At 35.2% G+C, this 22,861-nt stretch overlaps 1 protein-coding gene across 3 annotated transcripts in view; it reads left to right on the top strand.

The window, feature by feature from the left end:
* Positions 1–22,861, top strand: part of CFAP20DC (CFAP20 domain containing) — a 259,596-nt gene that overhangs the window by 146,073 nt on the left and 90,662 nt on the right. For 2 of the 3 annotated variants that reach the window (XM_019724118.3, XM_019724119.3), the window contains exons 7-11: positions 4,426–4,590; positions 18,195–18,328; positions 18,986–19,148; positions 20,530–20,646; positions 22,554–22,673. In XM_019724118.3, coding sequence (XP_019579677.3) covers positions 4,426–4,590; positions 18,195–18,328; positions 18,986–19,148; positions 20,530–20,646; positions 22,554–22,673 — 699 coding nt within the window. The remainder of the gene's footprint in view (positions 1–4,425; positions 4,591–18,194; positions 18,329–18,985; positions 19,149–20,529; positions 20,647–22,553; positions 22,674–22,861) is intronic. The other variant, XM_074313195.2, reaches the window with a different exon arrangement.

The following is a 22,861-nucleotide window of genomic DNA, read 5'->3' as shown; positions in this document are numbered from 1 at the left end:
ATTAGTGCCCTTATAAAAAGAGGACCCAGAGAGTTCCCTCACCCCTTCTGCCATGTGAGGGCATAGCAATCAAGACAGCCATCTCTGAACCAGGAATAGGGCCCTCACCAGACACAAAATCTGCTGGCACCTTGATCTTGGACTTCTCAGCCACCAGAACTGTGAGAAATATGTTTCTTTTACAGGTTGTTTATAGGCCATGCAGTCTATGGTATTCTGTTATAACAAACAAACTAAAACAAACATTTTGGCAATTAGGGACTTCCATGCATTCTGTTTATCTGTCACTGGTGTTTCAGAAGGTGAGGTTTTATATAAATAAGGCACTGTGCTAGGCTCTGCAGGCTATTTGCATATAAACAAGATGAATATAAATGAGTCTGGGACCAGTGAACTATTATGAAATTAGTCCTTATTTAAACTATATGAATTGAGAGAAGCCATACCGAAACAGATCTATAAATCTCACTATTTTACAAGGTACTCCCACCCATAAAATGGGGATGATGATTTTTTAATGTATAAAGTGCTTTATGTATGTATTAAAATTGATGACAGTTTTTAAAGCTAGTTAAGATCCTCGTCAAAGGTATTAAACACTTACAGAATGGTTCGTTTTACAACAGTTTTATGGTCAGAGAAAGGTGAACAGGGTTACAGAGTCACTCAAACATTTTAATAATGTACCAACACATACAGGGAGCAAAGACATTAAAAAAAACCCACCATCTGGTTGTGTTTGGATGCTACATGAGCAAATCTGTCACTTTGTCATAGCCTTCTCCTTCAATTCCATTTTGCAATTCTGAGCTGACCATTCTGGCCAACATTCTGTTCTTTCAGATTTGTTAGCAAAAGCAGTTGAAATTCAACTATGTCATTTTTCAGACATTAATTAAGCAGTCTGCATGTTTCCATACACATTCTATTCCAGAAGATAGAACTTGTCTGAAACAACAATGCAGACAGACCCTGGTCCCTAAGTATCTGATTGCCAGCTGGGTTTGGGAAGAAAGATATGATATCCAACTAAATTGTGCATGGAGTTCTTTCCAGGATATAGCTGAATAAAGAACAACCAAAGAAGAACAGTGGAAGACTTGGCAGATGCATTTAGTCTAGGTCAGCTGTTATTAAAGGGCATTTGTTGAGCATCCCCTTTAAACCAGATGTTATACTAAATGTATCATTGGGATTCTCCCACCATTCTCTTCCACGGCAGCAGCCCCTTGGCAGAATTGTCTTTCTTTCAGTTCCTAGAATGCACCAGAGTCATTCTGCCTTCAGGGTCTTCAAATGCTCCGTTCCCTTCACCTGAATGATCACTCCCACCCCATTTTACCTGACCACTTTCTACTTATCCTTCGTGACTCAGTTTAAATGTCTCTTTATCCGAGAAGACTTTCTCTGACATCCTATGCTGGTAGATTCCCCCATTACCTCTTTTATAAGACCTTGGATTTTTCATTCAGAGCACTTAACAAAATTATAATTAAACAGTTATTTGTGGGGGCGGCCAGTTAGCTCAGTTGGTTAGAGTTTGGTGCTCTTAACAACAAGGTGACCAGTTCCATCCCCACATGGGCCACTGTAAGCTGCGCCCTCCACAACTAGATTGAAACAATTACTTGACTTGGAGTTGATGGGTCCTGGAAAAACACACTTAAAATAAATAAAAGTTTTGTTTTGTTTTTTTCACTTGTTTGCAATTTTATTTATTTTATATTTTCTGCTAAGTGTAAGTTTCAAGAAGGCCAGGAAAGAGTCACTCTGAGTCACCACTGGATTTCCAGCCACTAGATAAGTGCGTGGCACATAGTAGAGGCTCCATAAGTATTTGCTGAACGGTAAAATAAGTGAATGAATGCATGAACATGTACTCACAGTTTAGCACTATTTAATTTTTGTTGTAGGATCTATGCTAGTTTCAGAATTTGTATCTTTAAATTAAGCTATAAATGCTGAAAATAAAATAAAATAAAATTACCTAGTCATTGGACATCGGAGGGGTAGTTAGTGATGATGTGGGTGGTGGGGAGATGAGTTAACTTCCAACACAGCAGCCCATTGCTGGGTCCTGAAGCTCGTTCATAGTTTGGTTTCACAAATATGAGACTAAAGCCGCTTTCCATATATTCCTCCATGGCGTCTCAGAGAAAATTTGTGAGTCAGTAGTTGCGAAATCAAATGGTATCAATGATTAATCTTTATTTTAAAATAAACCAGTAGTTTTTTATTTCTCCTTTTATTGAAGGTTTTATACTGCCCACAGTTTCCCTCAAATAATAATCCAATAAGTAGTGAAACAGTTCTGGATGCAAAGGGAGAGTAGATTCATAGAAAGGGAAGTTAATGCAGAGGGGATTTGAGCCTTTTAATGTGAAATCTGATTTGCATGTCAACCATGTTCCTATAAGATTCAGATTGGAGTTTTATAATAGTCTCTGCCTTGCTCTGTCTTCCATAAAAGTGTATAGATTTTTGGTTACCAGGTTTGCTGTCTGTCCCTTGTTTGTTGGAAACTCAAGTTTTGTCTTGGGCACATTTCAAACTTTGTATGACATTGTACTCTGTGCCGTCCACACAAGCCCTCTAAGCTCAAGTTTCCATGATTTTTCTTTATAGAATTCAGAATACAACATTTTTATTTCAGGGTCTTATTAGCCTACAGAATTATCTTCCTCTTTTAATATAAAATCTTAGGTTGTCAATATTGGCATTGACTAGGAAGTTACCTTTTTCTACCACAGAGGGGTTTGAATATGTCAAATATATATCTGGAATTAGTTTACTTATTTTTTTTCTACATGTTTTTTATTTTAAGGGTTCAGTTATTCAGTTACTTTATATTGATTTTTCTAAATGTCAGTGACAAGAAGAAATGGACAGATAAAGAACACCTGAAGACTAAGATTAGTAAATCTAGTGGGTTTTTAATGACTGGAGCATTAGGACACTTAGAAAGCATTATATGGCTGATGAGTGTTTAAGTTTTTCATTAAACGATTCATTTTCCTTTTCAAGATTAGGACATTAGGATTTAATTAGGAAACTGCCATGACTTGGGTGCACATAAACCTAACATCATTTGCCTTAATAAATGTGGTAAGAGTTTATGCTTACATAGAATGCTTTTTGAGGAATGATTGGTTGAATTTTCCTTACTACTCACATTCACATATACACAAACAAATTTTTCCCACTAGATTCTAACATTTTCATAAAGAATAAAATAAAACCTATGCTTAAGCTAACCATCAAAAGTTATTTTACTTTGGTATATTTCCTTCTGGTCTTTTTGCCATTCATACATTTTATTTATTGATTTTCTACAGTTGAGATAGAGTTTCATATATATTATTTTCATTTAACTTTTTAGCTTGAGTCTTTCCCATGTCATTAAACCATCTTCATAAATACAATTTCTTGTGACTCTTTACTGCAAATTCAGGCTATTTATTTTTCAGAAATTATAAGCACCTATTTACATAGATCTTCTTTAGAGTTTCTAATTTTTTTTACTTTAGGATAAATCCATAAAGTGAAATTACTGAGTAAAATGACATGTACATTTTTAAGGCTTTTGATACATATAGTAAAATTGCTTTTTGGAATGATAATATCAATCTAATTCCTACTTGCTATGTATGACAAAGCTTAATATCTTTGCTGTAAAAGAGGTTATACAAATAAATGAGAAAAAAATGTTCTAATAGTAAAATGCGTTAAGAAGATGAACAGAAAATTTACTAAAATGAAAATGTAAACATCCGTATAAATATATATGAACAATATCAAATCTCATTAGAAATACAGATTATAATAATAAAAACAATATTTTAATGATAATAACTTTTTTCCTTGAAATTATTCAAAGGTAAGATGTTAACATTAGGGGAAGCTGGATAAAGGGTATATAGGAACTCTGTACAATTTTTGTAACTTCTATAGATCTAAAGTTATTTCAAAATAAAAAGTTAAAATGTACTCATATAATGGCCATAGTTGCTTATTCAATAATGTCATTGTATTTATTGATCTTGTATAAATGAACCAGTGTATTCCCAGAAATTTTCACTGGAGGATGCCTACCTAGTTCTCTCAAGTTACATGGTAGTATTGAAAAGAAAATATAAAATATTTCCAATGAATACTCTTATTTATTGCACAAGTCTCTGAACCTGCTCCATATGTTATATACCTACTTCATCTCATTTAATCCTTTCTACAATCCTTGACAGTAAACAGTGAAATTATCATGCTCATTTTACAGATGAGAAAACCAAAGCTGTAATTACAGTTGAGTAATTCATCCAAAGTCATATTCTAAAATGATTTACTTTAATTGGTTTCATTTATAAGATATGTCCATTTGGCAGAAATGGCTTACATTTTAGGAATGAATGTGTTTGTCTTTATTTCTAGCTGGATATGGTATTCCCTTTCCAGCAGATGAACCTACAGATATTATTCCACGAAGCTGCCAACTAACAACAGATGTTCCACAAGTCACACAGCTGCTAAACATGACTAAATTCCGCCAAACTGAAATAAAATTTGGAGGTCATCCTCTAAATTCAACAGACTCAGGTATGCGTTCAGACACCTAATTCATAAGTACATTTATTTGTAAGACAAACAAAAGGGGGTGAAAAAAGCCTTGCAATTATGCTTTATAGCTCAAAGTTAAATATTAAGTCACTTTAACATTGACTCATGTCAGTGATAAATAATTATTTTTAATTTCTCTTTAGCAACTAAAATATTTTCTGGATTTTTTACACAATATATCAAAACATCCTTAATTATTCCTCTCCTTTTCCTATATGCTTCCAAGTCCTGCCAATTATACCTCCTAAACATCTCTCAGATCTGTCTCCTCTTCTACCTTATTGTTACTTCCATTATTCAGGTCCCCACTGTCACTAACCCCAGCCTCCCAGCTAATCTCCACATTGCTGTCAAAATTGTCTTTCTGATAATAGAAATAGGTGTGATCATGTCACTCTTTAATTAGACTTTTAATGCCTTTCCCATTATCTTAGAAGACAACATGAATAACCCTTGGGAACTCACACAAAGCCATCTACTCCCAAACCTACTCCACAGTTTCTTCTGCAGACACCTTTCTGTCATTCCCCTTATGTGATTTTCTGACCACTCTGCAGGCTTTCACATGTTCATATTTTGGGATTGCTATTTTGTTGCCTTTCTGCCTGGATAAGCACCCCATTCAACTTTCTAGATCCAGTTGAAATGCTACCTTTTTTATGCAGCCTCCCCTAATTCTAATAAGCATTGTTCTCTTCCCATGACTTTTTCCTTTTTCTTTTTTATCTTTTTTTTTTGCCATACTTTTTAAATTGTCTACATTCCCCCAATAAAGTGTGACTTCCTCCAAAAAGGGCACTCACTGTACTTTCTTCTTCTCTTTCCATAGCTTCTGACACAGTACTGGCCATATACCAGGCCAAGGGCTGCAAATTTAAATTACTACAGAGGCCAGTCAGATAAATAAATAAATAAAGTGGGCTGGATGCCTGGATATTTGACATGTAGAAACATTTTCTACTTCACCAATGAGTTTTATTAGGAGTAGAGGAGGGCAATTAGGGAAGAGGAGTGAGATAGTGCTTCAAAGAAATTGTTCTCTACTATTAAAATAGTAACAGTAAATAGCAGCTAACACTCAGCCCTTGTGAGGGAGTTGTAGGGAGTGGTGAGGACTGCAGCAAACTACAAGCTCATTCTCAGTCTACAAGGAGTAACTGCAATACACTTCCAGCCAAGAGTTGCCTTGCAAGAATACAGGCCCAGTCTCACCAGATCTTCCCTTTTTTTTCTTTTTCAAGACAGGGTATCCTAGTGTTTATGATAATTCTCCCAATTTTAAAATATCATCTAAAGTCTAAATTTTTTAAAAAACATTCTACAAGCCTAACGAAACATGCAGGGTTGCCCCTTTTCTGTTTTGTACTAGATACTCATAGCTATTGACCAAATGAATGAATAGTACTTACAAATCAAGAAGCCTGATATTATTGAGATGAGTGGTTCCCAACCTCCTGTATATTAGGATCACCTGGGACACTTTAAAAATAACTGGTGTAATTTTCTTTCTTAATGTCTATGCTTCATCCCCAGAGATTCTGATTTAATTGTCCTGGGATGGGTTTTTTTTTTTAACTCCCCCAGCGATTCTAATGTGCAGCCAGAGTTGAAAACCACTGGATCACTTATCCCCACAAAGGTCATATGGTTTAGATGACACTCATAAACACGGAAATAATTCAGAGGAAGGTTAAATGATGGTCATAACAGGACACTTATGTAGGAAGTAGATCTTGAAAGTATTCAATATACTTGTATAAGTGTTTATAACAGATAAATGTAAGATTTATGGACGTGTAATATGGTGCAGAAGACTGAGCAAACATAAGGAGACAGCCAAATACATGGATGAGTTTCCTGAGGGATTAATAAGAGGAATTGCCTGAGTAGGGAGGATGGCTGAATACAGGAAGAGTGTGCCTCATGTTTCTAAAATAGAGAAATGATAACTTCCTTTTTAGGAAGTTGAATTTGATATCAGGATTCAAGATTAATTTTTAAGTCAAGTGAGACCAGAGATTAAGGATTACAACTAAGATGTTTTTGCAGCAATGTAGGCATAAAATGACAAGAGGCTGTGAAAGTGGAAAGTGATGACCCTGAGAGAAACTACAGGGGAGAAACTGGCAGGACTTGGTGATTTTCATATAACAGATGAGGAAGAAAGAGTGGTCAAAGTTTCAGAGAGGTCAAAGTGGAAACAGGAGAAAGGAGATAACCATGATGAAATGAATGGGTTACAAAAATGGACTCAGTTTCTCTCTCTCTCTCTCTCTCTCTCTCTCTCTCTCTCTCTCTCTCTCTCTATATATATATATATATATATATATATATATATATATATATATCCTATATTTATTTATTCTAGTGAATTTTCTATATATGAATCCTCATCAGCATTACATGTCATAAATTGTATATTCCTACAGAGAATTGGGACTTTTTCAGTATAAACCTTGGCAAAGGACTGTGAGTAAATAGGCATTACAGTTTTAAGCCCTCTATTATGAAATTTCCAACCTTACAGAACAGTAGAGAGAATACATAATGAACCCCCACGTCTCCATCACCTGCTTCTACAATTGTCAGCTTTAGGCAGGACTTTTTTATAGCAATGACAGCACAAGTAATGAGAATTTGTATGTTTATTATATATTCTATCTTTAGACAGAGAAGGGAGAGAGAAAGAGAGAACATATACAATCCATGTTCATTAAAGGACCTTTAGAAAGTAAATAAAAGGATGAAAAAGATCTCACTACCCAGACAGCCACTGTAAATACCTTGGGTCACAATTCAATCTTAATGGAATATTCCCCACAGAATGAAATAAGAGCGTTTTCAATAGCCAAACACTGTCTGCACCTAATAGGCTGTGTGTGATAGCTTTCAGTAACAGAAATGACTAAGCTGTAAAGCCTATCAGATAACTCTGCAACTAACTGCTCTATTTTTCTTCTCCGTAGCTTAAAGTTTTAAGAATTCTTTATGCCTTTAAATGAAAATGTAAGTCCATATCCAGATTTTTTAAGTGTCTTTTTTTATTTTATTTAAAATTCAAGGACACTTATAATGCCCGATAGATATTAAAGAGGAGTTTGAATAAATATTAATTGCATCATTAATTCAATATTATAATTAAACAGGAACTTTTTCATAGGCCATATTTGATCTCGACTTGTAGAATAGAATATTAGTTTATATTTTGAAAATTCCATCAATGGGCTCTCAATGCATGATAATAGTTAACTTGAGTCGTATATACAGAAAATTAATAATCGCCAACTAATAGCATATTTCTTCTGTCCTTTGAAATCCCAATTATATTTATATTCATTTATAACCATAGGGTTTATTATTGTTCCTCTTAAGTAAATCTCATTGCACACATATGGCAGCTAAGATTACATGAACATACGTTGAACTTTGTATAATTTTATACAAAATTATTGTATAAAATAATAAGTAATTTTCGATAAATAATTTTCAAATGCTAATTTTGACATTTGTGGGCTTTGAAACTTACTATAAATGAATATGATAATAATTGTTTTCTGTGTAAGATATTTTACTTGAAAGGTATAGCTAATGGGTAGTGCCCAAGGACAGACTTTTTAATCATGGAAAAGCCAGGAGATACTTCTTCATTTGAACTCTGTGTGTTTGTGTCTTTCTAAAGAAAATAAATGGACTCCCCATGATGAGATTTGAATTGCATAAACAATGACTGTGTGCTCTTGTAATTGACTGTACAGTACTCATGTAAACTGTGATATTTTATTATACATGCACCTACTCAGAGATCCCAGTAAAGCCACTACAGGAAGAAGCACCTGTTTCCTATGGATACTTTCTAGCATGTTCACTCAAGCAAAACAGGAAACATGGAAACTTCTGCTTTAAAGTACATTTTGTTGAATGTCATGTAACTTGATCAAGAGGATTTAATGAAATTAATAAAATAATTGTGTTTCCATAAAGCCAAAGTTGCCACACATTCACACTCTTCACTTTGTCAATTCCTGGTGCACAGTAGCTATTGACAGTCTGCAGAGGACTGAGATCTGGTGATCTTATTTTCATTAATGGGACCCCAGTTTAAGTGAACCAGAGATTCAGGTCTGGTTATTGAAGTTGCTCATTCAGCTAATGACAAGATGTAATGGCCTGCTAAGTACAAATCAACACTAGTAATTTACTTAAAAATTAGGGGGCAGTTTTCTCAAGTGCCCTTCTCTCCACAGCAATATTGAATTTTTACTCTTTATTAAATAAGAAGAAACTGGAATCCCTATCTCCTAGCACAATTGATAACAGGTAAATTAATGCATCCAGCAAAAACATGAAACATCATCTAACTATAGTTGGCATTGGTGAGATCCTGATTAGAATTTCTTCTTTGGGTTCCACATTCTGAAAGCAAAATTCAAATCAAGCAAAAAAATCTGCAAAGAACAACCTAAAAGAAAAAGGAGTTTGATTCTGACTTCAGAAAAAAACAAGACACTCTTTAATTTGTTCTTTTCTAAACTCAGACATTTGGTAAACCTTGTATTAGGATTGTTGGTTAAAGAGATGCCACAATTTGTAGTTCCAATGTCTGGTAAGAATTCAGAGTAAACTCTACCATTCTTACTTTTGAATTATATATCCTCTTTCCCTGTGTTTAGTATAAATAAGGCATCACTAGTCACATTCCTTCATTAAACATCTTCTTTTAATGTGAAAGGAATTTAGTATGAATATTGATCCAGTATCTGTGAAATCTGTTGTAGCACAAATCATTTATAGAGTGAATTTTGCCAAATATTGAAAAAACTTTGATATATAAAACACAATGTTAAATATGAAAAATAACATTTAACCAGTTTTATAATTGTGCTACTTTTACACGATTCACTGATTCCAATCTTTACATTTCTCTTTTAGATGCCTATTACAGCTTTGCTTCTAATAACAAAAACCTAGAGATATAACAGGGAATTGATTAAATATCTGCACAATAGGATACTATGTATGCAGGTATACAGATAACCTGATCTGCTTGTTATAGTCTGGAAAATTCTCTAAGCCGTGTCAGAAATAATCTATTAAATATGCTGTTTCCATATGAGCCCATTGATGTAAATATTAATATAAAAGATAGTTGCCTAGGGATGCTGGTACTTGCATACATTTTTTTAAGGAAACACAAGAAACTTAATAATTACCTTTAGGAACAGAAACTAGCAGAGGCAGGGGAAGGGATGTAAGACTTTTATTTCTCATATAATATCTTTCGCTGTTAGAGAATTTTAATTTTCTAAATATATTCATGATTTATTATGTCAGCAGATGTATTATGTTAGGGCAATTATGAGACGTTTCTATTTCTTCTGTATACTTTTCTGTCTTTTGCAAACCCAAAGAATTGCTATAAAATTTAAAATATATGTCTCTATTTAGTGTCAATATTTTATTTAAAATATATCATGGGAAGGAAATCCAGAATTATTGACCCGATAAAATGTTTAAGTGTATAGTTAAATATAAAGTTATTTATGGTATAATAGGGAAATATATATGATAATCTATACTATATCAGTATGAACTATGCTGACATGCATTTTCATTAGTGTTGAACATGATGCTATCATTATTGATGACCTCCAATAAACCCCAAGACACTCTGTAACATCACCCTGTTTTTACTTTTATCATAGCACTTATCATTACCTGACATTTTCTTGTTTATTTATTTGCTTATTGCTGTTTCCCACACTGGAATTTGAGCTTCAAAACTACCCGGGTCCTATTTTGTATTGTATCCATAGCACCTAATTCAATGCTTAACACCTGTCAGGAGCTCAGTAAATATTTGTTGATTAAATGATCGAATGAATGAATAAAATACTAGCCAAATAATTTGAGCAGGTAAATATATTAAGCAATAAATCATCATGATCATCATCATCTTCTTCATCATCATAGCTAATGTTTTCTGAGTTTTTACTGTGTTTCAAGCACTAAACCCTTTACATAGTATATTAGTCAGAAATAATAAATAAATATATATATAAAGGGCCAAAAAAATATATACACATTTTAAGAAAAGAAAAACTATATGAAAATTGTGATAATATGTACCGATAACAAAAGATGAGTACAAGTCATGACTGACTTCTGCAATTACAAGAGGTGCTCAAAGTGGTTTCCATCAGCGTAATTTTAATAGTTTTTTTCCTTTCTTAAAATGTGTACTTTTTTTTTTGACACCTCTGTGTGTGTGTGTGTGTGTGTGTTTCTTTCTGTTTCTCTGGAATATACATATGGCAGAGACAGACTTACTATAAGGAATTGGCTCTCACAATTATGGAGACTGAGAAGTCTCAGGATCTGCAGTCAGCAAGCTGGAGACTTCGGAGAGTCAGTGGTGGTGTTCCTGCCGAGCCTGAAGGTCTGAAAACCAGGAGAGCTGATGGTGAAAGTTCCAGTTTGAGGGTGGGAGAAGACCAATGTCCCAGCTCAAGGAGTCAGGCAGAGATCACATTCTCCCTTCCTCCATCTTTGTGTTCTGTTCAGGCCCTCAGTGGATTGGATGCCCACCCACATTGGGGAGGGCCATCTGCTTTATTCAGTCTACTGATTCAAATGTTAAATTCATCCAGAAGCACTCACAGTCACACTCAGAATAATGTTTAATTGGGCACCCTGTGGCCCAGTCACGTTGACACATACAATGAACCAATGAACCATTAACAGTATATCCTATTAATCCTTTCACACACATTTTTATGTAGAAACCATCATAATCTCCATTTTGTAGATGAAGGAACTGAGGCTCACAGAAATAAAGTAATTAGTGAGTGGTAGAGCTAGGATGACCAGGCAGTCTGATTTCAGAGAGCCATTCTTAACTACTGACCCCCATTATGCAATTTCTCACTACTAGTTTTAAGGATTATCTTCTGAGAAGCCTTCTTGTGTTAAAGGAAGCATCTATTTTCAAACCCAAATGATGGAGATTATCTGCCAAAGCCTATATTATACATAAGCTGTATTCTTTATTTAAAATGGAAAGATTTCTGGAAATGATAAAATTGTTTACCTAAAAATTTTTCTTTAGTCATTAAGAATAAAAAGCAGAAACTAGTCTAATTATAACTTTTAAATAAATTAAGACTGTGAAAAATAGTACCATCTTGTACTTTATTATTTTATCTTGTTAACGTGTCCTAACTTTGCACAGATGATGTTTTCACATTGTCTAAGGTTCTACTCAAGGTCAGAGGAGAAAGAGATATTCTGTTACTTTTTAATATTATTTTGCCTTTCAAAAATGTCTTAAACTTTTATTAATCAGATAAAGCTAAATACTGCTTTTAAATTTTTGCAAAGACTGATTTTAATCACTTAGGACCTTTCCTGCTTTAGTAATTTCCCTACTCACTTGTGCGTCCAGGGTTTACAGACCGACAGTCCTCCAACTGATCTAAAAACAAGTTCTTAACTAAAATACTTTGCATAGGACAAGCACTCTCAAATTAGCCACAGCTTCCCCCACATTCTACATGTGCCTCCTTGTCACATGGCTGTTACCTGCTTGGCATTGAAACCACATTAGTTTGTCCCTCCCCTAACGCAGCAACTCTTTCCTCTAAAAAAGTACATTACAATATTATGTTCTATACTTGACTCTTCATAAACCCCATTAGTCTTCATCACATACATTAATTATCATATTTATGAAGTTCTGGTATTAAGCTATATAATCATTAAGCTACTTTTCAGATGGCAAATCAAAAATTTTTAGTTAGATGGCTTCACAAAACTGCACCAAAAATAAATAGTGGATATGGGAAGAATCATCTGCAGTGCCCTCCTGGGCCACCAAGGGCAGCCTCATATGTGGTGAAAAGAAGGCAGAAAGAAACCTGGGACACTTGGATTCTGAGCCCCTGCTCTGTGTGAACAGATCTCAAAATATTGTGAGCCTCAGTTTCTTCAGCTGTGGAAATGGGTTAATATCACACAAAGTGGTTGGAAATTGCAGAGATCTTGTACGGATCATCATATCCACCTTTCTTTTTATCTCTGCTCCCATAGACTACATACCAGCCAGCCGTCTGTTAAACACACTTGGAACGCTTTAAACTTTTCCTTCATAACTCTTATCACAGTTGTAATCATGTAGTTGTTTATGAATTACTTGCTTTAATATCTGTCTCTGGTGAGACTGCGAGCTCTTTGAAGGAGGTGATGTATCCACCTTACGCCCTGTCTTACTTCCTAGAGCCGTGGCTGCCCAGAGTAGGTGCCCGTCATTACTCAAAAAATGGGGGAATGAAGGAATAAATGATTGTGAATGGACTTTGCCAATTATTAAATGCTATTCAAAGATGGAAGATACTAATAACATTTACTAAGCACAGTACTGAGCATGTTGTATGCATGTTTCATATAATCTAACAAAAACCCATGATTTAAGTACTATCATTCCAATATTATAAATGAAGAAGGTAAGATTTAGAAAGGTTAAGTACCTTGTCTAAAACAATATTGCTCTACTAGATCAGCCTGTCTTTTGTATTTTTGACATTCTTTATAACATGCACATATAATTAAAAAAAAATTAATTCAAAGACAAGATTCTGGTAGCAAGTTTAATTCTGATTTGATTATTAGATAATAGTCGTAAGTCTTGAGCGTGACCCCTCAATGATTAGAGTTGAAAATTCAGCAGGTTTTTCTGGTTAAGCGTTGAAAAACCTGCAAACTGTAAATGGCTATAATAATTAAGACAGAATATCTTGAGACAAAAATGAATGTTTATTTTTCTAAAAGGCAATTAGAGAGTAGACCCTCAGGTTTTATAATCTAACTACAAAGGCATGTACCCCTCAGTAAAATAGCAAAATAATTAATGGTAACATCTCTGACTTACACCAAGTTCATTTTCTGCAAACTCAAGAAAATGAAATGCCTAGAGCATGACTTTAATCTAATCTTGATTTTAACCTTATATTATGCATATTGATATCAGCTTTAAAAGAGCTCCTTTTATAATTCAAAAGGCATGCATTTCTGCTTGTAGTTTTATTAAGATTTTCTCATTATAGAAACTTTGTCTCTTCTACTTTTTATTTTAGAAACCAAAAGTCAAAATTACTTTTCCTTGTAGTTTTTAATTAGGACCTATTATAACAGATATATAGCATGATGCATATTTATAGAGATAATTATGACAATTGATATGATTATAAATAGAGAATAAAGTGAAATAGGCTTTAAGAATGTGTGTTAATAGTACTAATACGTTTAAAAACATCTGTTCATTAAAGAGATACTAAATAGTAGAGTATTGGTATACTTTGTGGGGAAAAAGTGCATTAACATTTTAAAAAATAGATTTAATTTTAAATACACAGTGGGAGATTACTCTAAAGAAATCCTATAGTAGTTCCTCTTATAAAATACAGAATAACATCTAATTTTCTGTGATTTAGGAGACTATATCATATCAGGTTTAGGCATGTTTCTAAGAATCACTGGATATCCACTATAGAAAGCAGTTCCTCTAAGAAATTCAAGGTATTTAAGAATTTTAATTTTTAAACAACTATGAACTAGATGATGTGTTCGTTTTGTTGGAATTATAACTAGAACTGTGTCAGTATGACTTTTTATTGAGGTATACTTTACATATAACATTATATATTAGTTTCAAGTATACAATATAATGATTCAATATTTGTATATATTGTGAATGATCACCACAATAAGTCTAGTTAACATAGTTCCAAAAACATTTTTTCCTGTGATGATGACTTTTAAGGTCTACTCTCTTAGCAACTTTCAAATACGCAATAATTAACTATAGTCGCCATGCTAGAGTATTAACTATAGTCTCCATGCTGTATATTACATCCCATGACTTATTTATTTTATAACTTTAAGTTTGTGCCGTTTTCAGGATGGTTTTTTAAATACTCCTTCACTCCCCCCCCCCCCCAAATCCTCCCTTTAATCTTGGATACTGTCCGCAATTTTGTGAGATTTATCCATTGTCTACCATGTGCTCTGCTGGGCCCAACAGATGGGAGTACATACAGTAGCAAATAAATGGTCTTTCCACTCCAAAGAACTTAAATTAATTGAGGGGAACCTGCATATAGATAAAGAATACGAAAAAAAATCAAGGAAAATTGCCACTGTAAGATGTTTGAACAGAAAGCTATCCCTATAGCCTCAGTGTCCTGGTACTGGAAATTCCCATTTAGGCCTATTCCATATTCCACACAGTCCTTCAGGGGCCTCCGTTGGCTGTTTCTTTCTGGGGAAATCCACATTTGAGAACAAAATCAGTAGTCCAGGATTTGTTCTATTGGTCACAAAAGGTACAAATGATGAGCCTATAATAATGTTTTCCATTTGGCCTGAAATTTGAGTGTCATTTCAATTATTGATCCTGAGAGACTAACAGTGTTTTGTTGACTCCTAATGGATATTTATGAATGACTGGGAAAAAAAATACAGATGTGTACATAAACAAGTCTATTTGTTAACGCTATGAAATTTCACCTGTAACCTGAATGAGCATCTGAGTGGTACCATAGCATTGCTGCTGTTGAGAGCCACACTATTTATGTAAATATCTATGCCTTGGTCATTGTTGACCCTCCTCTCTCATCCCCCACATCCTGGCAATTGTCCAGTCTTGTTCAGTCTTCCTCCTCAAGTTACACATAAAACTCTCAGGTGGATTTTTCTTAAAATGAAATTTTAATCATAGTTAGAAATATTTAGTCATTTAATCCAACTTCCCTTCTGGCCCATTACATTTAATGATTCATTCATGATGCTCAACAAGGATTTATTATGTGCCTATTCTATGTCAGGCATGGGGCTCGGTACTGGCAATTCAGGGGTGACAAAGCAGCCTACTGGGTTTGTATCTATTGAAGCACATATTGTCAAAGAAACCCATAAACACAAGTAAAATTGCAGTTCTGTCAAGTCCTGTGAGGGAAAGGCTATGGCAGTACCTATAGTGGCGGAATTTGCCCTAGTCAGAAAAGTCCAGAAAGCCTTATCTGAGGACGTGATACATGAGCTGAACCATAGAAGCCGAGGGGAAAAGGAAGAGTCTTTTAGCTGTGGGGACCAGCATGCACGAATGCTCTGCTAGGCAGGAATCACTGCAGAGGCCAGTCTGTGGAGAGAGCAGAAAATGGGAGGTGTAAGGTATGAACGCAAAGACAGAACATGCAGGGTTTTGCAGGCGATTTTAAGGGCTTTCTTCTTAATCCTCAGAGCAACAGCGAAGTCATTGAAAAGATTCAAGTGAGGAAAGTGAATGACCCAATCAGATTTATGTTTGTGTGAGGCCACTCTGGCTGCATTTTGGAGAAGGCACAGGATGGTGGACAGAGTAGACACAGTAGAAAACTTGAGACCCTTTGAAGTCATCCAGGGGAAGGACGACGGTCACTTGGATTGCAGTGCTGGTGGAGGAGGTGGGAGTGGACATGGATTGGATATGGAGAGGATGGAGGGAGGGATCAAGAATGACACCTAGACTCTGGCTTTTCAAACTGGGTTAGACCAAGTTTTTAGTTTGCAGCGTCTTTGAGCCATCAAAGAGGCCCTTGTCAAGAAGGCTACTGGATACAAGGAGCGGAGCTCAGAAAACATCACCACACTAGAGGTAGAAATTAGAGAGTCACCTGATATCTGAATCCGCCTTACAATATGCAGAATCGCTTTCCAGACTTCTGCCTGAACACTGTCAAAGTGACAGAAAATACACCACCTCACACCAGATAGGCTTTAATTAAATAAAAATGTTTCTTATGTTGGACTAAAAGCTTTTGGAAGTAAATTCTACTTATTAGTTCTGATTCTGCCCTTTGGACAAATGGAATCTGTCTTCTACCTAATAGAGCTTCAGGAATTTGGAGAAAACTGGAATGGTATATCTCCTTACCACTTCACATCTTCTGTCCAGCAAAACATCTTTCAGATCAATTCAGCAATCTAGCCCTTGCCCATCTCTTCAGCTTCATCTGTCACAAACACAAAAACAGACCCCAAAATACCCATATACCCACACATACTACTTCCACTCAGGTCTAAATATTTGGAGTTTCCTAAACATGATATGTGTTTACCAACTTTCATGCCTTTTCTCATGCTGTTGCATAGGAGTGGATTTTAATTCTACCCCTTGTAAAATGGCAGCTGTAGGCCGAGACCAACGAGATCAGCTAGCTAACTATAGGAATTTTTTCAGAGGAATGGATCAGATAGGAAGTGACCAGTCACTCATGTATGTCCAGGGCTGTAGGACAAATGTGGAATCATTCAGTGCCAACATAATATTCAAGTTGGTCCTGCCTTGCCAGTGGGGCACAAGCAGAAGGTTTTCTAGGTTGTGGGTAGTGTTTGGAGTGAAGAGCCATCACCCTCACCTGCTTTATTGGTCAGAAAGCAATCCCACAGTCCTGGTCTACTCAGGAGTTCCTTCCATATTCAGAGACCCAGAATCCTTTCATCTGGTGGCTCCTCTGGAGGCCTTGAAGTCCTTCACTGACTCTTCTGCATCTTGTCAAGAGAGGAGGGAAGAGAGAGCAGAGGGGATTATGCAGGAGGTTTTAGGAGCCAGGAAGTGGTTTACACTTCTCACACACCACTTCTCACATTCCATCAGCAGATCTCAGTCAAATGGCCCGTGTAACTGCAGGGAAGGCTCAGAAATGAAATTGAGCTCTGTGCCGAGAAGGAGAAGATAGCAGGGTTTGGTGAGCACACCAGCCTCATACCCGTTTACTCTCTTTCTCCCCCAAACCTTCAGTGATTCCCTGTTGCCTACCAAGTTTAGAATAGACTCTTAGCATTTTAAGGCTCCTTTCAATGTGATCCTAGTCTATCCTTCCCACTAAACTGGTGATTTCATTATTCCCCAAGCATATCGTACCCTCTCATTCTTCCACGCCTTCTTTCAGGCACTTTCTTCTGTCTAGGGCACCCTACATCTCTTGAAATCTTATCAGTCATCCCAGGTCCGTTCAAGAGGTCACATCTTCATTTCCACTGGTCTGCCTTATGTTAGTTACCTGTTTACTTGTAATGTCACCTCCCTTCAGACTCCCAGAGGGCAAGTAATATGTTTTATCTATTTTATGTCACTGACAACATCTAGGAAATGCCTGAGAAAACGCTCAAGCATATATTGGTTCAATTGAGTTGAATAATTTTATTTAAATTATTTCCTTAAAGAAAAAATAAGATGTTCTTTTAGTAATTTTTCCTTTTTTTGAGGAAAAACATTTGTGGTCATGATTCTCAAATGATAGTGAGCTTATTAAATGATCATGGTGGAACTTGTTAAAATTATAGATTTTTGCCTCCCTCCAACCGCCAGCCCAAGACTGTAATTCTACAGATGTGATATTGGGCCCCAGTCTCTGCATTTTTAATAAGTGCCCAGGGGGAGGGGAGATTCAGATCACGTGACACCCAGACTGTACTTCCATAAATATTGCAATGTGATGTTTTCATTACGCCCATTAATGAACTTTTATTACCTTCCTTTAACAAAACAGATCAGCTCATTAACAGAGGAACAGGTAATGTGCGGAACAATAAAAATCAGGATGTTTGTCATATCGCCTTTGGATCCAAAGTTCTTGGACCACCTCCACTCTCTGGCAGAAGAAATAACAGGATAACCAGTGAGGTAGGAACAAGGTTTGAAGAGCTTATCTACACATGAGTGGCATGGGAAGGGAATGGTTTTTTCCCAGTGCAGGGGGATAAAAGAGCGAGAGAGACTATAAGCCAAAAGCAGAAGCGTGAATAAATTTTGAACAGAAATTCTGGATTTTAAAAGACCTCAAAATTGTTTCCTTTTTGTCATGTCAACACAGTTAACATTTTTTAGTATTCTTTTCATTAAAAGTTATGTTCACAAAATTTTAAAGTAAATACATATATATGAGCACATTTTGTGGTCTCTTCAAAGAGTTGGATCATCACCAGACACCTTACAATGAACAGATTCTCAGATGTTATATTTTTATTTTTAATTTCCTTTGAATTTCTGACATACACAGTGATTTTCAATTCAGCTCCTACCTACTAAAGATGGACCATAGCAAAAAAACAAATTTTTATTTATGTGTCTGCGAGACATTCTTCCATTTCATCTCACATTATTTTTCTCCTTTCTAATTTTCTACTATAATTTTCCTCTCCATCAACTTTTTAACCTTGTTTCCTCTCATTTTTCCCTTCAGTCTTTATTTGTCCAAATATTATTTTTCTGTGTAAAATCAACAGGAAATAAATGCAATTCCTGTGTTTTAATGTACAGATTCATTCCTTTCCCTTATAGACAATGAGATCCATTGGGTCCAAAAATAACCAAGCATGCCAGCCATCCACAGTAGAGAAGGGTGTTAACAGTGCAGAAATGTCAACCTTGCTGACATCTGAGTCTGAGGAACAAGGAGATAAAGAAAATACTCGCCAAATAAAGCAGACTGTACCTATTCCTGGTAAGAAAGAATCATGCATAAAGATTGATGGCTAGTGAAAATAGTGAGCATGTTCTTGTTAAGATAAATCTGAAGTTATATTCGTCACTAGATCTTAAATCCAAAGAATTATCACTTAAAAATGAAAAGTGTGGTAGATAATGAAATATGTTTAGAATGCTGGTATACACACATTATCTTCTGAAACCTTTCATCCTATTCATTGCATTATTTCAAATTCTTACAGTACCCTGTGTTTCTACTTTGTGATGACTGGTGAGGAAATAATATCACATCCTCTTATCACTATATTTTAGAAACTGCATTTTAAGTTTTCTTAATTTTATCTTTCAATTAATCTTTCCCATTTGTAAAGTACTCTTTATTTTCTCCCACTGACGCTAAAACAACCTTATTGGTGATGAAAAGACTGTCTCATTGTATAAGTTGGGAGTTCAAGGCTAACAGAGGTAAAGTGATTTGCAACCTGTAATCATTGGAAAGAACTGAGACCAGAGAACGCAGGGCTTACCAAACAAACACTTTTAGTTTTCCACTCCTACCCGTCTGACTTTTGTGAGAGTTGAAATGCGGTGCATTTGGGTTCATGTTTTTTAATTTAGGAATGAGCACTATTACAAACTGCATATCCCATGGAGTATAAAACTGAGATAAGGAATGAGTAACACAGATACTCAGTGTTGGCCTTAACACTGTCTATGAGACCTACCCCTATCTGTGAGACCTTGATCAAGTTTCTTAAGCCCTGTAAGACTGTTTCTTAAGCCCTGTAAGACTAATAGTAGTGATAAATAACAACTGCTTCAAATAGTCATTGTGATGAGTCAGTGAGAAAAAAATCAGTCAAGCACATCATACTGTGCCAAGAAATTAGGCATTCAGTAAATATTAAGTACTGCTATGAATATTATTATTACAGTATTAAATTATACTTAAGAATTCTTCTTTGGGTATAGTATGAGTTTTCCAGGGTTCTTTTGGAAACTACCATCTAAATTCTTGTTGCATTATACTTAACTTCACTTCCTCTTTTAAAGGAAGAAATGAATTCTTGGTATTGGCTGTCAATTTCATTTTTTGTATTGTTAATATAGCATGTTGCATGATTAATATTAATCAAATTACTTGTAGCTCTCTATAAGGTTATAGTACGTGAATGAAATGCATTAGTAATTTCGAAAGCCTGATATAATCCTAATATTGGAAGAGGAGTAAACACCTATTTTCTGTGAAGGAATAAGTTTTTGATAACAGCTTTACATAATGTCAAAATGATACATGAATGTTCTCATTATAGCTATAATTGTATTTACTGAGTTATTTCAAACCATATAGTACTTTCTGTTCTGGCTTTTTGTTCTTTGATACGAAAATGTACCAGCCAATCTGCATATTATGCAGCCACATCCCCCTCAAGAAACATCAGCAGATAAGAAGAATAACAGGAGAAGATTACGGTTAAAAAGCACCAGCAGAGAAAAGACAGAGACACCCAGCGGTATGGCACTGATTCAATACTATCTTATATCTGTATATTATTCAGAGCAATGGAATCTCTCTCTGCAGGTTGTAAATTTCAAAGGATTATGAACCAATTCATTTAAAATATAAATGTCTGTTCTACAGGGATTATGGAAATCAAATTTTCTGCAAAAGAACTGCTTTAGAGCCCTAACAGAGATATGCTGGATTAAATAGACAGTACTGCAGAAATAAAGGACTCCCGACTTCTACTCTCAAAGGCCAAATAAGCTTATTGTTTTTTTTAAATGGCCCAAATTTGATAGAGCAAATTCCTGCCTGCAGACTTTACTAAAATTGAACATAACTCATAATTTTTCATGTTTCATTTATATTTCTTCTTTTTAAATTGGGCCCCTTTTCAGATTGTTTTTGTATTTTCTGTCTCTCCCTTTGGACTCCTTGCCATCGGATATAGTATAGGTTAAAATTTCAACTCTTTGCAACCAGTAAAGCATGAGACAAATATAGGTGGCTGCTAAGGTATTCTTTTAAGTAATGGATTAGAGACATGTTTGTGTAGATTTGTACATACAAGCATTAGTCTATCCCAAAGGAAGACCAAAATATACCATGTACACATCTGTTAGCATAATTTCTCAAAAATGTAGGCTTCTTGGGTAGGCCAAAATTCAGCTTGCTGTGTTTCATGTTATTTTTATAAAATAGTGGATAGAAAAATTAATTCTGCTATAATGCCTGTGCTCATTTTCTTAGGGTGCTGATGGAAAAAGCTTGGTTTAAAAGAGTCGAGTTCAGTAAGAATTGTAATTTAAAGAAAACACACTCCATTTTATGGGGAACAAAAGAACAAAATATAAGACCCTTTGAAAATGATATGGGTTTTGGAATTCCTTTTATCACATATTGTAAAACTTAAATCTAAAATGTCCCCATGCAAATATCCAGGAATTTTAAGATGAACATCTGCAAAAATGCAGCTGAGTTCCTAAAGCAGTCTACTGAAAAAAAAAAAAACTGTATATAATTTATAGTGTCACTTCTGACTTGCTTTAGAATCATATAGAAAATATACCAAATTAATACCATTCTTCAAAGATTAATTTTTATAAACAGAAATAGATTCAGAGATACAGAAAAAAAAATTGATGGCTTCTAGATGGGAGGGGGTTAGAGGATGGGGGAGAAGCTGAAGGGATTAGGAAGTACAAATTGGTAGTCACCAAATAGTCACGGGGATGTGAAATACAGTATGGGGAACATAATCAGTAATGTTGTAAAGATCATGTAGGGTGCCAGATGGGCACTGGACTTATCAGGGGGATCACTTCGTAGACTGTGTAGATGCCTGACCACTGCACTGTACACCTGAAGCTGATGTAGAACAATATTGAATGTCAACTATAATTAAATATATATACCAGGGGTACCAAAACAATGTATACAAGTGGACACTTAGGTCAACATTGCTCTAGCAGTAGTTCGCCCTAGTCAGAAGTGTCTGGACGCTGATGGTAACCACTTTGAGCACCTCTTGTAATTGCAGAAGTCAAAGGTGACTTGTATTCATCTTTCGTTATCGGTATATATTGAGTATTACCATTTAAATAGTTTTTTCCTTTCTTAAAATGTGTATACATTTGTTGGCATCGTGTGTGTGTGTGTGTGTGTGTGTGTGTGTGTGTGTGTGTGTGGTCACAATATAAAGTACAGCATAGGGAATAGAGTCAGTGGTATAGTAACAGCTATATACGATGGCAGAGGGGTAGTAGACTGGGAAGGGGGTTATCACTTTGTGATAACATAATGTCTAATCATTGTATTGTTTTAGACACCTGAAACTAATAATAAAAAAAGGTAAAGAAATTAATTTTTATAAATATCAAAAAAGTAATATAGTGGAAAATATTTATTCTAATAAAGGCAGTTCTTCAGGAAATAACAGGAATGAAGATAAAGTAACAAATGCTGTCACCACTGGGTCCCAGCAAAGAGCAGAGACATTGAACCCCAGCAGTCCAGCACCCCTTTCTGATCAAGCAGGTTTGCATCTTTATTACGCCATAATTGTTCATTACTAATAAGGTATAAATATGTTAATTACTTCAAACCCACTCATTTTGAAAAGTCGTGATGCAGTCATTTGCTAAAATCTATCGTTTTTTTGTAAATCTCCTTTTAACCTCAATTTTATGTCATACTTGCGTTGATGAAAAAGAATTTTTATTTTC

This window comes from Rhinolophus sinicus, chromosome 5, assembly GCF_057876585.1.
Source record: "Rhinolophus sinicus isolate RSI-liver-muscle chromosome 5, RSI-T2T, whole genome shotgun sequence".
Taxonomy (NCBI): Eukaryota; Metazoa; Chordata; class Mammalia; order Chiroptera; family Rhinolophidae; genus Rhinolophus; species Rhinolophus sinicus.
Note: the sequence above shows the minus strand (reverse complement) of the source record. Positions and strands in the feature narration are given on the sequence as shown.